This window comes from Thalia democratica, chromosome 5 (assembly GCF_965202585.1).
Source record: "Thalia democratica chromosome 5, ktThaDemo2.hap1.1, whole genome shotgun sequence".
Classification (NCBI taxonomy): Eukaryota; Metazoa; Chordata; class Thaliacea; order Salpida; family Salpidae; genus Thalia; species Thalia democratica.
The window spans coordinates 327651-342240 of record NC_139169.1 but is presented as its reverse complement, the minus strand read 5'-3'; the positions used below and the strand labels follow the sequence as shown (position 1 = coordinate 342240).

General features: G+C 25.7%; 1 protein-coding gene across 1 annotated transcript; it reads right to left on the bottom strand.

Annotated features, from left to right (window-relative positions):
- Positions 1–615: 615 nt before the first annotated feature.
- LOC145835581 (uncharacterized) lies at positions 616–13976 on the bottom strand. Its single transcript, XM_082943247.1, has 10 exons — positions 13927–13976; positions 13018–13176; positions 11755–11819; positions 11326–11391; positions 10669–10875; positions 9918–9983; positions 8254–8424; positions 7707–7826; positions 6145–6276; positions 616–3572 (listed from the first exon to the last, which is right to left on the bottom strand). The coding sequence occupies exons 1-10, from the start codon at positions 13953–13955 to the stop codon at positions 3427–3429; spliced, it is 1161 nt and encodes a 386-aa protein (XP_082799373.1). The 5' UTR covers positions 13956–13976; the 3' UTR covers positions 616–3426.
- Between the last annotated feature and the right edge of the window lie 614 nt (positions 13977–14590).

Here is a 14590-nt window from a genome sequence, read left to right as displayed (position 1 = left end):
TAATCATAAAATTTAAACTATGATAACTCAAAAGAGCATATTGGTATCAAATTAAATATTGGCTTTATATTTCATTAAGAGTTCTTTATTATAATAACTTTTTACATCCATTAAATAATTATATGTCATATAAGTTTTTAATAAAAGAAGGTGACATAAGTATATGAGTTTTATCAATTTAACTTCAAATGCTCATACAAATAAACTTTTATCAAATAATATTTTGTATAACATAAAACATATATATAATTCCTAAACTAAGTGTGTTAATAGCAAAATTCTACCTGGTAAAAACTTGCTTGTTTCTTAAACGATTTTCAATGATAAGATTATTTTTTTATATAAGTTGGCTATGAATACTTCGTATGAAGAAGCTTCATATGTACTTATTTAATATCTCTACAAACTACAAATTTAACAATATGTTTTGTTTTTGCTTTTAAAAGTAGCTTTGCAACACAAATTATATAATTTGCGGTATAAAAACAAGTTTTTTTTTGTGTCGTTTAATACAGTAATACAAAATAGAAAAATTACATACACAATACCAATACTCAGTAAAAATACAATGAATAACATTATTTCATTAATAACAGTTTTATAGTAGTTGTGGATATGTTGAACTACAAAACCAATTTGAGAAATTTGAGAGAAATATTGTATAGAAACAAAATCACATATTGCAGCACTTTGAGTAATTAAATATAAATAAAAATAAATAAAGTTCATGGTATGTTAAATATCAGTGAGTTTGCTTTTAATCTAGAAGTTCAAAAAGGTTTCAGTTAAAATTAGCAAAAACAAATTGACAGGGTTCGTAAAAAAGTTTGTAAACATTTTTATTGTCTTTGATGTTTTGGTTTGTTTTGTTTTGATTTTAAACAAAAATTGCCACGTGTAAAAAAGAAAACAAAAAATAAACAACAGTTACTTCATGCGATACAATAGTTAAATTCACGATATCAAAATTAAAAAAAAAGCTCCAAGTAATCTCATTACAACGAAAACTGTTGATACAAAAATATGTAAGAAACACTTAAGAAGACAAATTTGTTATTTACAATAAGTAGCACTGTATAAATTTTACAATGGAAGACATGTTATTACAAGTTAGAAGAATTTTTTTTTATTCACAAGATGTTATTGTTTAAAATATCAGTTTCATAAAATGTTCAGTGAAATGTTTATGCGAATTTGCCGATCGTGCAGACTGTGTTGAAAAAAATTCAAAGAAAATTCAAATAAATTGTTTTGACTTGTTCAAGTGCAGACTGCAAACCCAAGTTCACACAAATATCAACGCAGACTAAAGTTTCAAGTGTTTTTGCTTTTCTGCAACTTAAATAGCAGCATACACACCACATCTACATTTTGTTTAATCTTTGAAAATGTTTAATCATTTTATATAGAAACCACAAAAAACAACCCTCTCCGAAAATGCCAACAAATTAACTGATGTTCTAGGGTCAAAGAAAATGTTACAAATTTTAGAATGCAAAAGAAATATCTACAAACACTTCATTATTGAACATTCAAAGTTTTAACGCTTTATATAAAAACCACAAAAAACAAGTTCTAGACGTTGCCGATTAGTAAAACAATTATCAAGAGTTTATACTGAAATTATTATTTATGGTGGCACAAATTCAAAATAAAGCACAATACAGACTTTAAAAGTTTATACAAAATGTGTTTACAAAGATTAAAACTATTTACTAAGATCGGGAAAGTGTCGATATATTTAAATATGGACGAAATGAATGAAAAGAGTTACATCCGGGAACTGACGTTTTATTTATCGATGCTGTAAACTTGAAGAACAAAACTGTTTTTAGTTTATCTGTTCACTTCTTAATCATTTTTTTGTTAACAAAACGTATTTGAATTAGAAAGAAAAAATCAAAACAGCTTAGTTGACACAACCATGATAGTTACAAGAAAAATAAAAGCAAAACTTGTAGTAGAGAAGTATAGTTAGTTAAGTATGTAGTGAAAGTTTGAGATTTGACTTGTTCTGTGTAATAACTTTTCCGAAATTCTGGTAAGTTAAAAAAAAAGAGAAAGCCGAAAACTTTTTGTACAAAAGTGATTAATAGACATAACATTCATAAAGACTACAACAAACATTCTGTTTTAGTTTTAATTTGCTACAAACAAATCCGAACCTTTTTCTGATTTGGGTTTTTCTCTCAATACTTGCAACGTATCAAACGAATACGTACAGTGAGCTGGTATTATGACGTCATAAAATCCTTCTGCTGTTATGCCCTCATTATGAAATAATAAGAGTCAAAGTGGGGACACAATTTAAAAGGAAAACAAAATTTTCAAAACAGCAAGCAAGAAAACCTAATTTTTGTTGCAGATTTTAAAGCAAAATTAAATTTTTATTTTAGTTAATATTTAAAAGATAACTCATGACTCATTTGTCACCATGTAAATTTTTTCTTATAATCTACTTTACAAGTAATTTACAGCTTAAGTTTGTAAGGTTGAAATTTTTTTCAAATCAAAAACAGTTTCAATTTTTTCAAAGTTGCACACATATATTAACGTGCCACGATGCATAGAATGAGTCAAACATAAAACAATGAGTCATCTTCTGCATAACCCAGCAGAAATATCTTGACCACTCTTGTTTCTTCTCTCTCCGATATATGACTCACATTGTTCTTATGTAACTTGTTTTTTTTCTCATTTCAAGAAAACAATAGTTATATAAATGCACAATTTTTTTTTATTTGCGTAAATATTTCAGTAGATGTGATTTTTCGCGTTGAAGTATCTTGATATAGTTGAAAAAAAATGAGAAGTAGCTTATCTACCAACTCATTCTTTGAAAGACAAACTGTTGTTTAATGTTTTGGACAACCAATTTTTTTTTGGTAAATGTCTAATGTGAAACGACACAGTAAAGTCTTTTTTGTGTGATTTTGCAACTATAAAATCAATTTAACAACTTGAATACTTTGCAATGGATTGAAAATTATCAGACAAAACACAGAAAGTCTTATGACGTCACAAACCAAATTTTTCCCGGCATATTTGAACACAAACACCTTGTGACGGGAAAGTTCTGTGGTGAAAGAATAAACAAAAAACTTCTAATGACGATATTAAACCACAGTAAACAAACGCAAAGAAAACACAAAATAAATTTTTACTTTCGCCAAGGTGAAAGTAAAATCTCGAATTTGATTTTTTTCTGTGCGAGCAAAAACAACCAAGAAATTATTGATTATCTCGTTTATTAAAAGCTTTTCTTTGTGGTCAAACTTAATGCTATTAGATTTTAAAATATTTTTTTTTACAAAAAAAAAAATTATAATTCTTTCTACAAATTTTGCCGTTTTTGGGTGTTTTTGCAATATTTTTTTCAATTAAACTTAATAACTTTATAACATGGATTTCAACTACATTGTTACGTCACAGGAGACTGTCGGGACCTTTCAACCTGCTTTCGAACCTCCTCTGGGGCTTGACCACTAGGAGCGGTATTGTGGACCTTAATATGTCACCTTCGTCTCCTGATGAACCTTCCGACGTCTTCTCGTCAACCGTGTCAGGCGACTCTGTATCAGGTAAAAAATAATTGAAAAATGTATACTTAAACATGATGGAGGTATATGTTCATCATACGTATACAGAGTGTTTTAGTAATTACTACTATCTAGTAATTTGTTTGTTGAATAACAAATAAATAACGAAACTAAAACAATTTGCTTTAAGGACCTGGTGCACGAAGAACCTTTCGATCACCGAGTCGCACACCACGGATACTTTTTAAACGTCTTACTAGGATTTGTTTATTAAACGACATAAAACGTCTTGGTCAGCACTTGTCAAGTTTAATTAACAGTAATGATTTTTAATATTATTACTTGTTTTAATTTTTTAGGAACATCTAGTATAGCAATTAAATTATATTTATTCTGTTATAACACTTCTGTTATATGAAAAGTAAAGAACGCTTTAAGTAAAGTTGAAAAATAGATAGCTGGTTATCTATCTTATACTTTTGTTCAAGTCTGTCTACTAAAATATATAGGTAGTTTTACTTAAGTTAATCAGTTTTGAATAAAAAACTATAGACAAAGATAAATTAAAATAAAAAATTCAATTATTAATAAAATCTGTCCACTATAACACAAAAAGCGTTTATTTATTCATACAATCGATTTGTTTAAATGAGGTTCTTTGAAGTTTTTTTTGCAAAGAAGAGGTTTAAAAGTAAAAAGAAATTATAAATTTTATCAGGAATATGTACTAATAGTCTAATAATACAGCTTCATATTTGTATACTTAAAAACAAAATTTTGTTAGAAGATTAAAGTATTGTTGTACCAACTTCGAAAAGTAAGTTAAGAAGAGAAACTGCATAAAATACCTATTGAACTATAAAAATCTTATTGAAACCTTAGAAAAATATATGTATACATTTTGATTAAAGTTATTGCTAATACAAACAGTGGAAAAATTTTCTAATAACTTTGTTATTAAAAAAAAATGTTATAAATTGAATTAAACAAATATCAAATGCTTACTTTTGGACAAATATTGAAATGTTTTGTTCAAGGTTGTATGCGTCATTTAAAAAATATTTTTCTTTATCATAATTAACATTTAAAGCATAATACAAGTTGAGTAACTAAGTTGTATTTATTTGTGCTTTAAATATTTTTTAGTTTGAATTGCACACTGTATTTTAAACTATGAATATTTCAAAAATACTAACAATCGCTTTATGCATATGAAGGTACTTTTATGCTGTACATGTAATAAGATTTAGAGAATGAACGTGGAATTTAATTTAGATAAGTATGAATATTTAATTCATTTAAATTTAATGTATTGAGATTTTTGAGAAGTTAAACTTAATATGGTTTAAATATACTCAACACTTATAATACCGTAGATATTTATGCAACTTTGCTTATACTTTATTAAGAACACTCTTAAAATTTAATAAACAAAAATAAAGTTTTTGTTTCTAAAGAAACTTATGAAACGATTGATTTTTGTCACAAATAATTTATAGATTTAGAAGATTTGAAACACAAACATTTGGTAGAAAAAGCTGCGACGCGTGTTACATTAGCTGTGAGTCAAAATAAGCAACAACTGGTTCATTTAACATACTCTGTTAAATTTGCAAAACATTATAAATAAACTCATAACTTCTTAAACTTGCTAAAATTGCTAAACTTGCTTAATGCACTCAGTTTTTTGTTAAACTTCAAAAAAAACAGAATTCACAACTTGGCTTTTAAATTAAGAAAATTAAAAAAACGATTATTATTTATATAAAAATGTGCAAATTAAATATTTTATTTACTACCATGTTTCGGTAAAAAAAAACTAACGAGACTTTCAAGTAATAAAATCGTAACTGCACATAACAATCTTTCCTATCTATATTTAGTTTGCACATTTTTATTTAAACAAGCTCGTTACATTTCAGTTAATCGAGCAATCGTTTTTAGTTAAAAAAATAACTATAAAACAAAAATTACAAAGAAGTTAAACTATTAACCGTATAATCTTTATAGAAATTCTCAAAATATATATAGCATTTTAAATAAATGGTGTTGTAATATTTACAGATAAGTTAGATTTTCGAGACTTCATAAAACCGAAAAAAAAAGTGTGTTTGTTGCCAGAAAGTGTTAAAACTAGAAACGTTAAAATTAATTGAAATGAAGGTGCCTGTTTTGCTAAACTGTCTGTTTAAATTGTTTTAATATTTTGGTTATGAAAATGTAAAATAATAATGAAACTACCGAGCTCTAACTTATATATAACGATTATAGTTGTACAAAAGAAAACATTCGCTATATAATTTTCATTAACTCTTGCTTTGTTTTTTGAAAACGGATAATAAAATGATTAATGAATAACACACTAAAAAGCTAACGAGAATTTTCTGAAGTTTGAAATTGAAAAATTACATTTATCATTTAAGCTAAGATGTATTAAATTTTAAATCTAAAATTCATTATTGTATTGTTATACTAAACAAAACAATACAGACTAGTCTATCCAGAAAAGTGTTAATTTAAAAAAAAAATGTGTTTAATTATTAAAACATGCAAGCTTAAAATAGTTACTTGAGTTCATTTATATAAATCAGATATGTGAACAAACTTTGAGGATAGTTGCAAGTTTCGTTTGAAGATTCGGTATTCGAACATTCCTCGTCAGTTGTCGATTGCTGGGACGAATCTTTTGAAGTTGTTGGGAATCCTGAACAAGTTTGAGGCGTCTCAGTTGTTATTTCTAAAATATTCAAATTTGAATTTAATTTAAGTTAAAATAAAAATAATAATATTCTAGTTGAATAAGATTTTAAGCACTGACGAGGTCTTTGACCGAAACTTAGTTTGTAAAATAAACTCTTAAAAGAATAAAATCATGAAAATGATAATTAAAGAAAAAAAAGAAATTTAAATAAAACTAAGATTAAACAATCAAAACAGAACTTTAAACAACTTAACTTAGAAGATAATTTATTATAAGCTTATAGTTAACGCTAACCTTAAGTCCTTGTAAAATATAGTAAACTTTAGTTAAGAAAAAAATAAATTCTTGTTGTAATACTTCCATACCTGTTTCTATTTGACACTTAAGTGTACTCAGAGTTCAAAAGAATATTAAATATTGATTTGATTAAGTTCAACGTTTTCAAATTTTTTAACCTGAATACTAAAAAACACAAAAAAAAGTCTTAGCATTGAATGTTTAAAAACAAATTAAAAATTCAAAACATAAACCTTGAAAAAATGTTAGAGTTGCAAAACTGACATTATGCGTATTAGTGAATAGTAATATATTTAATAAAATATTCCAAAAGATAATCAGCGAGATCAATCGATATATTTAGTCAGCTCGTTATCTAGACAGAAAATTCAATAAATATTAAAATATTAATTAATTGATTAAAAATTTTCAATGATGTATTTTTAGTTTATTTTTTGTTTTAAACAGTTTTTAAACTTTTATTTTTTAATAATCAAAAAAAAACTTTCTGTACATCTTATGAGTTTTTGAAACAGGGTTAAAAAAAAAAAACCGTTGGTCAGTTAAAAAGTTTCAATTTTATTTAAAACAAAAAATCTTAATTTTTATTTAACTAAAAGTTTTTTTTTACTGAAAACATTAGTTTTAAAAAATTATATTATAATGCAATAAACGGAGAAAATCTTACTTTTAAACCAAGTACTTTTTATTTACAAACACATTTAAAAAGTACTTCCTACTCTTATAAAATGTTGAAAATAAAAGAAATTAATTTTAAAATCGATTTGTTCAAAGTAATAAAAGCAACGTTAATACTCTATTTTTGGTGCGAATGTGAAAATTTTGCGAGAAAAACCAGTGTAATTATATCAAGTTGAATTTAAATTTTATTTTTCAAACACAATGAGCGTCATGGGTGTTGGTGGAAAATTTAAAACAATCGTAAACAAACACCAGCCTTGAGATTGATAAACAAACAAGAAGCTGTCACTTCGCATCCATATCAGAGCGTTGGTGAGAAATTGCAAAATAAATTGTTCTAAATTGAAAACAAAAATCAATGAAGGTGGTTGTTGGAAGTTTTTGGAAAAGTATTAAAAACTTATAAAATCCAGAGGTGTTCCGCAACCTTTTTTTCTTCACAATTCAACGTTATTGTTGAATTGTTACGTAACAAAGATTTTATTTACCTGGTTTTGTGCAAATTTCAGGATGGAAGACTTGTTCAGTTTTTTCTTCAACTTTGGACGATTCGCCCATTATCACGGTTGACAGGTCGCAGTTTTCAGAAAGCAGGGCCGATTTCTCAACTGCGGATTAGTAAATTTGATCACAAATACAAAAGTTACCCTAAAGTTTAACTTTTCAATAGTATAAGTTCAATATAGTTTGTTTAGATAAAGCTTAATAAAATACTATTTGATTTTATTGTATATTAAAAAAAGAACATCGTAAGATTATTAAACTTGATTGTATGCCTGATTAGTAATTTTCGTATAGCTATTTCATCAGATGCACTTTATTTTGATTTTAAAGCCATGAAAGTTTTTAACATCAAAATATAAGTTGAAAAGTTCACCTAAAGATATATTTAAAAAGCCTATCATTTAGCTGCAAGATAAATCCAAAAAAGCAAAAAATTAAGATTTATAAAAGTATTTTTGTCTTTAATTATATTTATACAATAATGTGTAAAATTTCTAATATTTTTCTATAATCAATTGTTAGAACAACAACCTTCATTAACAATGTGTATAACGTCATAAACGTTGTGGTGGTTTTGCGACGTAGTGTTGGTTATGTCTTTCAGAGGTTCTTTTGTTACGTCATCATCAAATTTGCTATTCATTGTTACGTCACCAACACGTTTGCTGCTCATCGGGTCGCTGATGAAGTCTTCAGTGAAATCTGTGAAGAAATAAAACTATAATAATAATGATTTTCAGATCCATGAATTTAAAATGAGAGTTTTTATACAAAATAATTTTTAGTTACCAAGAAGATACCTTGTTATAACAAGAAATAACTTTATGAAGCACCATCGACGGAGTTTTTTGATGAAAATATTTACTTACTAGTTGTCCTATCTTAATTCAATTTATTATTCTACGAAGGTTTACATTCTGGTTGCTACTTACTTAATATTACAGTTTCAACCGAAAACTTAGGAGTACATTATTTTAGACAAGCTTTCCTGCTGTAAAGTAATTTTCGTAATATTTAAAAACAAAATTGTTCTTTTACGATGTTAACGAATTGAGCAGCTTGTATCTGAAAGTGTTATTTTTCATCTATGCTAAAATAATTCAATTTAAACCTCTAAAACTTTGTAAACGTTTAAGAGTTGATAGAAATTTTTTTTGAACATTTTACTTAAAAATAAAATTTTTCTATTAACATGGTTTGATGGTAATTTTTTAAGATGCATGATGTATTAAAATAGTTTAAACATATTTAGTTAATATTTTAAGAACTATAATATATAGCTTAAACATTTTTTGTTTGTTTTTTAACAAGAAAAAAAGAATAGTGCGAATTTTATATACTATCTCAAAAAATTTGTTTTAAGTATTTACTTATCAAATCCTTCTACAACCTTTAATTAAGGTATATTAAAACCAAAAAACAGTTATGTTAGAGTATATTAAGATAACAAGCATATTTTGTAAGAGTTTTTAAAATCATTGTTTTTGATTTTTTTGTGAAAATCAGACCTTTAAACTCAATTACTTCTTGATCATAAAATTTGTTTATCATTATTAAACAAAATGGCTTTTTGTCAGTTTAATTTTCACTTCAAAATAAAAACCGCAAACCTTTGAAGTTTATGCTTTTATGATTATTAAAAGTTCGCAGAATTTGACTTTTATATTATTAGGTTAAAATTTGAATACGAGAATTTGTTATTACCATTTAATTTTGTTTAATGGCTTAACGTAGATAGTTTTTTGCTAGATCAAATTAGTTAAGTTGGTATATATGTCATGAAAGGAAAATTGAACAGAAAACAAGAACAAGTTTAAAGCTTAATTATATCTTAAGTTTTTTGTATATTTGTAATTAAAATTAAGAGCTGCGTACTTTAGTGTAAAACTTAAAAAAAAAAACATAAATCAAAAAAAAAAAAGCATGGCTGCCAACAAACTATAAAACTTTAAGAAATAGTTTTGTTCTTCAAGAAGTTTAAGGTTTTGCATAAACTTTATTATTGACAAACAAATCTTATTTGGTATTTAAAATTGCGTAAAGTGTTGATACGTAAACTATCGGTGTCATTCAAGATGCTCAATGATGTTTACTTATTCATAGGAAGCATCGATGAGGAAGTATGGAGCTGAAAGTCTGGAGCTGAAAGTCTGAATACGTTGCTTAAATTGAATACTTTAAATTGGCAAACTAACTTGTGGAATTTTTGCTTTTCAGGAAAGTTGTTTCGGTTATTTCAGTGCATAACGCGTCTGTCTCAGCTGTGTAAGAGTATCAAGTATTTGATTTTAATATAAAAAATATGATTTGTTTTAATATGCAGTGAAAAATGTGATTTGTTTTAATATGCAGTGAAAATTATGATTAGTTTTAACATGCAGTGAAAAATATGATTTGTTTTAACATGCAGTGAAAAGTATTATTTGTTTTAATATGCAGTGAAATATATGATTAGTTTTAATATGCAGTGAAAAATATGTTTTTTTTTAATTTGCAGTGAAAAATATGATTTGTTTTAACATGCAGTGAAAAATACGATTTGTTTTAACATGCAGTGAAAAATATGATTAGTTTTAACATGCAGTGAAAAGTATTATTTGTTTTAATATGCAGTGAAAAATATGATTTTTTTTAATTTGCAGTGAAAAATATGATTTGTTTTAACATGCAGTGAAAAATACGATTTGTTTTAACATGCAGTGAAAAATATGATTTGTTTTAACTATTGTTGAATGTTTACACAAATGACTACGATAAACTTTAATTGGTATTTGTTTAGACTTAAAATTACAAAATATATTTAAATGCAGAAACCTAATGGTTAGTATTTATTTTACAAAATGTTTTTACGACAATCTCATAATCTTGATTATGCGATAGTATAATCTCCTAGTTATACTAGATTGGAAAAAAATTACTAAAGAGTTATTTTGTTAACAAACCAACCTCTGGATTGGATGCTGTTTAGTTCGTTGCCATGCAACCTCGTGGTAAGCGAGGCTTCGTGGGAAATCCCCGAATCTGAAAGGGGGAGGTGGGACTGCTGAGAGAAAGTGGTAGAGTTCTGGTTCTGACTGGATTGGTGGTTGGGAGGTTTGTACTTGATCTTGTGCTTAACGAAGATGGCTATTACCATGGCAAACACTGCGACACCTAGTGAAAGTACAAATATTTCAGTTGTAATATATTAACTTGGTGAAGGATAATGTTCAATAAAGATTGCAGATGTGAAAATGTTTAAATAATATGTAGGTCATAGTTGCTGTTTGACTTTATTACTTTATCAAGTGTCAATTTGATTTTAAACGAGTCACTTATAATGTCTGCATCTAGTGGTTCTAAAAAAGTTTTTGTACTTAATTGGTTGAAAGAACCTCAAAATATTTGGTCCTAGGACCTGGTGCACGAAGAACCTTTCGGTTATCGAGTGGCTCACCACGGATACCTTTTAATGTCTTGTCCAGGACCTAATCCTATGTTTATTTGTTTTATAGTTATAATTTATATTGCAAAAAACCTTAAAGTATTTCGTATTTGTATTGATAATGACAGTATATCAGTTAAGCAAATATTTTGAATAATATAGTAGTTTAAAAAACAAACCTAGGAACATGAATGCAACCGTTTTAAAAGCTTCTTTTCTTTCTTGATCTGTTTCGTTGAAGATTCCTAGAAAATTTCTTATCAAACAAAAATAGTATAAACAGTAATAATTTTTATTATGATAGATGTTTAGAAAATACTATTAATAAAGAATTGAATTTTAAGTTAAGCGAGCTTGTTGAAAATGTTAGTTAATGTTGAACTGTTGAAGTTTCTTCATACATCTATAAGTTAATTTACTTTTAAAGACTAAACTTGAAACAAAGTTAAAAAATATTTAAAGTTAGAAAACAGTCGTATCGTGAAAAACTGTTTTCATGGATGAAGTAAAATGTTAAAGTTTGTTATTAAAACGGGAAACATTTGATTAAGCTCAGTGAAAACCTATGAAATGCTTATCAAGCATTTAATTTTAAATTAAAATAAAACCTGCTGTAGTGACTTCAGTAATTTGATTAGTAACTTCATCTAAGGTCCACCAAGGTTTGCAAAATCTAAAAATAATAGTACATTGTATGAAAATAAAATTGAATTGTTTTTATAAAATATGTTTGTATAATCAGAAACAGAAAGTGTTTCACAATAAGCTATTTTAAAAGGTTTTATTTTATATTCTAAAGTACTTTCAAAAAAAGTAGTCTTGAAAATATAGAACCAAATATTAAAAAGTTTTTACAGTCAGCAAAAAACAAATTTTTATACCAATTCTATTTTTATAAAAAGCCTTATTTTTAAAACGATTGTAACTTGATAAATACTATAACTTAAAGAAAAAAACAATTATACAAAGTAGCAAACCTTAAAAAAGTATGTTTCATATTTTAGTAACTAGTTAAAAAGATTCTCAAATAAAGGAAGTATTTTTTAACAGTCAGTTTTAAAGTAAAAAAAAATCCTGTAATAAAAGTGTCAGTATTTTTTATATTATTAGACTTCAGTTAATAAAGTTGACCTTGGAAATGTTGATGTTAATATTGATTATTTGTTAAGTTTTGAATAATTTATGTATATTACGGTTTCTTGCTTATAAGGTATATGTAGTTTTTCGGATAAATATACGATAATAATTAAACTAAACTGGAATTTGTTCTAAAATGGTTATACAACTCTAAAACTGTGTTAAGATATACTTACAGTAACAAAAAAAAAAACACTATTTTGGGTTAAAAAAATTAATACTTAAAAGCAAGTTTTGATCTTTTAACAACTCTTTGTAACTGATATTGGTAAATATAGCTTTCAATATCAACAGCTTTCATTAAACTTTTAAAAGCTACTGGAAATTAAAACACTGCTTGTTTTTGTATTTATAAAGTTTTGGAAAAAAAAATGTATATGTATTGAAAATTCTAAATACTAAAATAATAAATTTAAGTGATAACCCCTTCGCAGTAGTTGTTGTTTACTTGTTAAATTTTAAAATAAAAAAACCAAGTGCATCATACAGTAGAAAAATGTAGTACTTTTCTAATTAAAATAATAATTATCAAATGTTTGAGAAAGTTTTTACTACATTTTTATTTGCTACAAGGTTTTTTCTTGCGTATAAGAACGCGTTTAGTCTTTTAACTATATCTTATTAAATTAAAATCAGTCCTGGACAAGTTGTTAAAAGGTGTCCGTGATGACCGAAAAGTCCTGGGACCAAACTTTTACTTTTTTGTCTTCAAATGAACTCTATTATCAACTAACGATATATTTTTGGCGTTGCAGGCAAAACCGTGCTCGATGTTTCCCATGTTAGCTTGCTCGAGACATTGGGTTTTCTCCAGGTTCTCCTGATCGTGTTCCAGGATTGGACATTCCGAACACGGACAGCAGTTGTCTTTGAAAGCTTCATGTGGGTACCATCTAAAATAATATTGTTAAAACTATCCTTAAATGTGGAAGCAAAGTTTTTTTTTAGTTTTATTTTTTCACAGGTTTATAAGGGTGTCCATCTAATACAAAGTTGTATAGTGTTTAGTTAAAAAAAAAACTTTACTTTTCCCAAAGAAAATAGAAGAAGTATGATGGAAAATTATACCTAAGTTGTTTTTTTATTGTGTACTAAATAAAAATGACATTTAAGCTGTAAAAAAAAATTTCAAGAATACTAGATTCTATTTAATTTGCTAGTGAGGGTTACTAGTTTTAATATGTTTATTTTATGCTACAAACTTTTTTTTCAGTATTTTTCTTAGCAATTTTATTTAACCGTGTTTTAATAGTAAAGTGAATAAAAGTTATTTTTATATATTCAAGTGTTTTCGTACTTCTTAATTTACTGAATAAAAGTTGATTTTTTAGGTGTTTAATAATCGTACTTGTTATTCATTTCGTTTTAAAATTTTGGCGATAAAACTTTGTAAAACTCTTGGTATTTCTAAGAACTTTTGAAAACTTTAAATAAATACAAATACTTGTTTTTATATTATCTACTTAACTCTTTGAATAAAATTTTTTAAGCTTTACTGTTAAAATCAGGAAAAAATTAAGATAAATAACAGTATATCGTTTGTATGTATAGAACTAATTTTAAAGAATTCGTATTTTTATCGATTTTAGAATTAACAGTTAGTAAGTATATTAAAAACTGGTAAAAGATTAAATAAAACTAACTTATCTGGGCACTTTCTAATTTCATCCATTTTATTTAACTAGAACATGCTAAAATAAATAGAATATATAAACAGTAGTATTTTAGGTTAATCAAAAATATACTTAACAACTATTTTTACACAAAAAAAACACATGTAAAATTCTTGTATAACTTTTAATAAACTTCCCGATCTCTTTTATAAATTACAAGCTTGTTTTTTCAATTATTAATTGATAAAAAATATTGAACAAAGTTAAACAAAAATTATTTTAAGTATTTATTTAGAATTTTTTAAAAGTTTTTTAAGCTAGTAAATTTTTTTACAAAATATAAAATTTCTTAATTATCAATAGTTAATATAATAACGGAAACAAAAAAGTCTAATAAATTTTTTTAATTAAAAGTCTAAAACTTTTCTTGTTTATAAAAAAATATTTTATAATTTTTTTACAATCATTAAAAAGTTTATATAAAATTGTCTGAAGAAGAAAAAAAACCTATAAAGAATCTTAAAACTGAAAACAATATACAATATAAACAATTTTGAAAAAAAAGTAGTTACAAGTTAACTCAATGGTTTCAATCTATTGGCTAATAAACCACTCAAAATGAAAGTTTCAAAAAAAGTTGTTAAAATGAGAGAAGTTTGGAAAAACGAGAGTTATGCATGAGTGGCTCCGACAT

Coding starts and splice junctions, on each gene's coding strand:
- LOC145835581 (XM_082943247.1), bottom strand. CDS start 13,955: ATGGATGAAATTAGAAAGTGCCCAGATAA. Junction 11,392..11,754: donor TACTGAAGTCACTACAGCAG/GTTTTATTTTAA, acceptor GAAATTTTCTAG/GAATCTTCAACGAAACAGAT. Junction 8,425..9,917: donor GAAAAGCAAAAATTCCACAA/GTTAGTTTGCCA, acceptor ATTTCTTCACAG/ATTTCACTGAAGACTTCATC.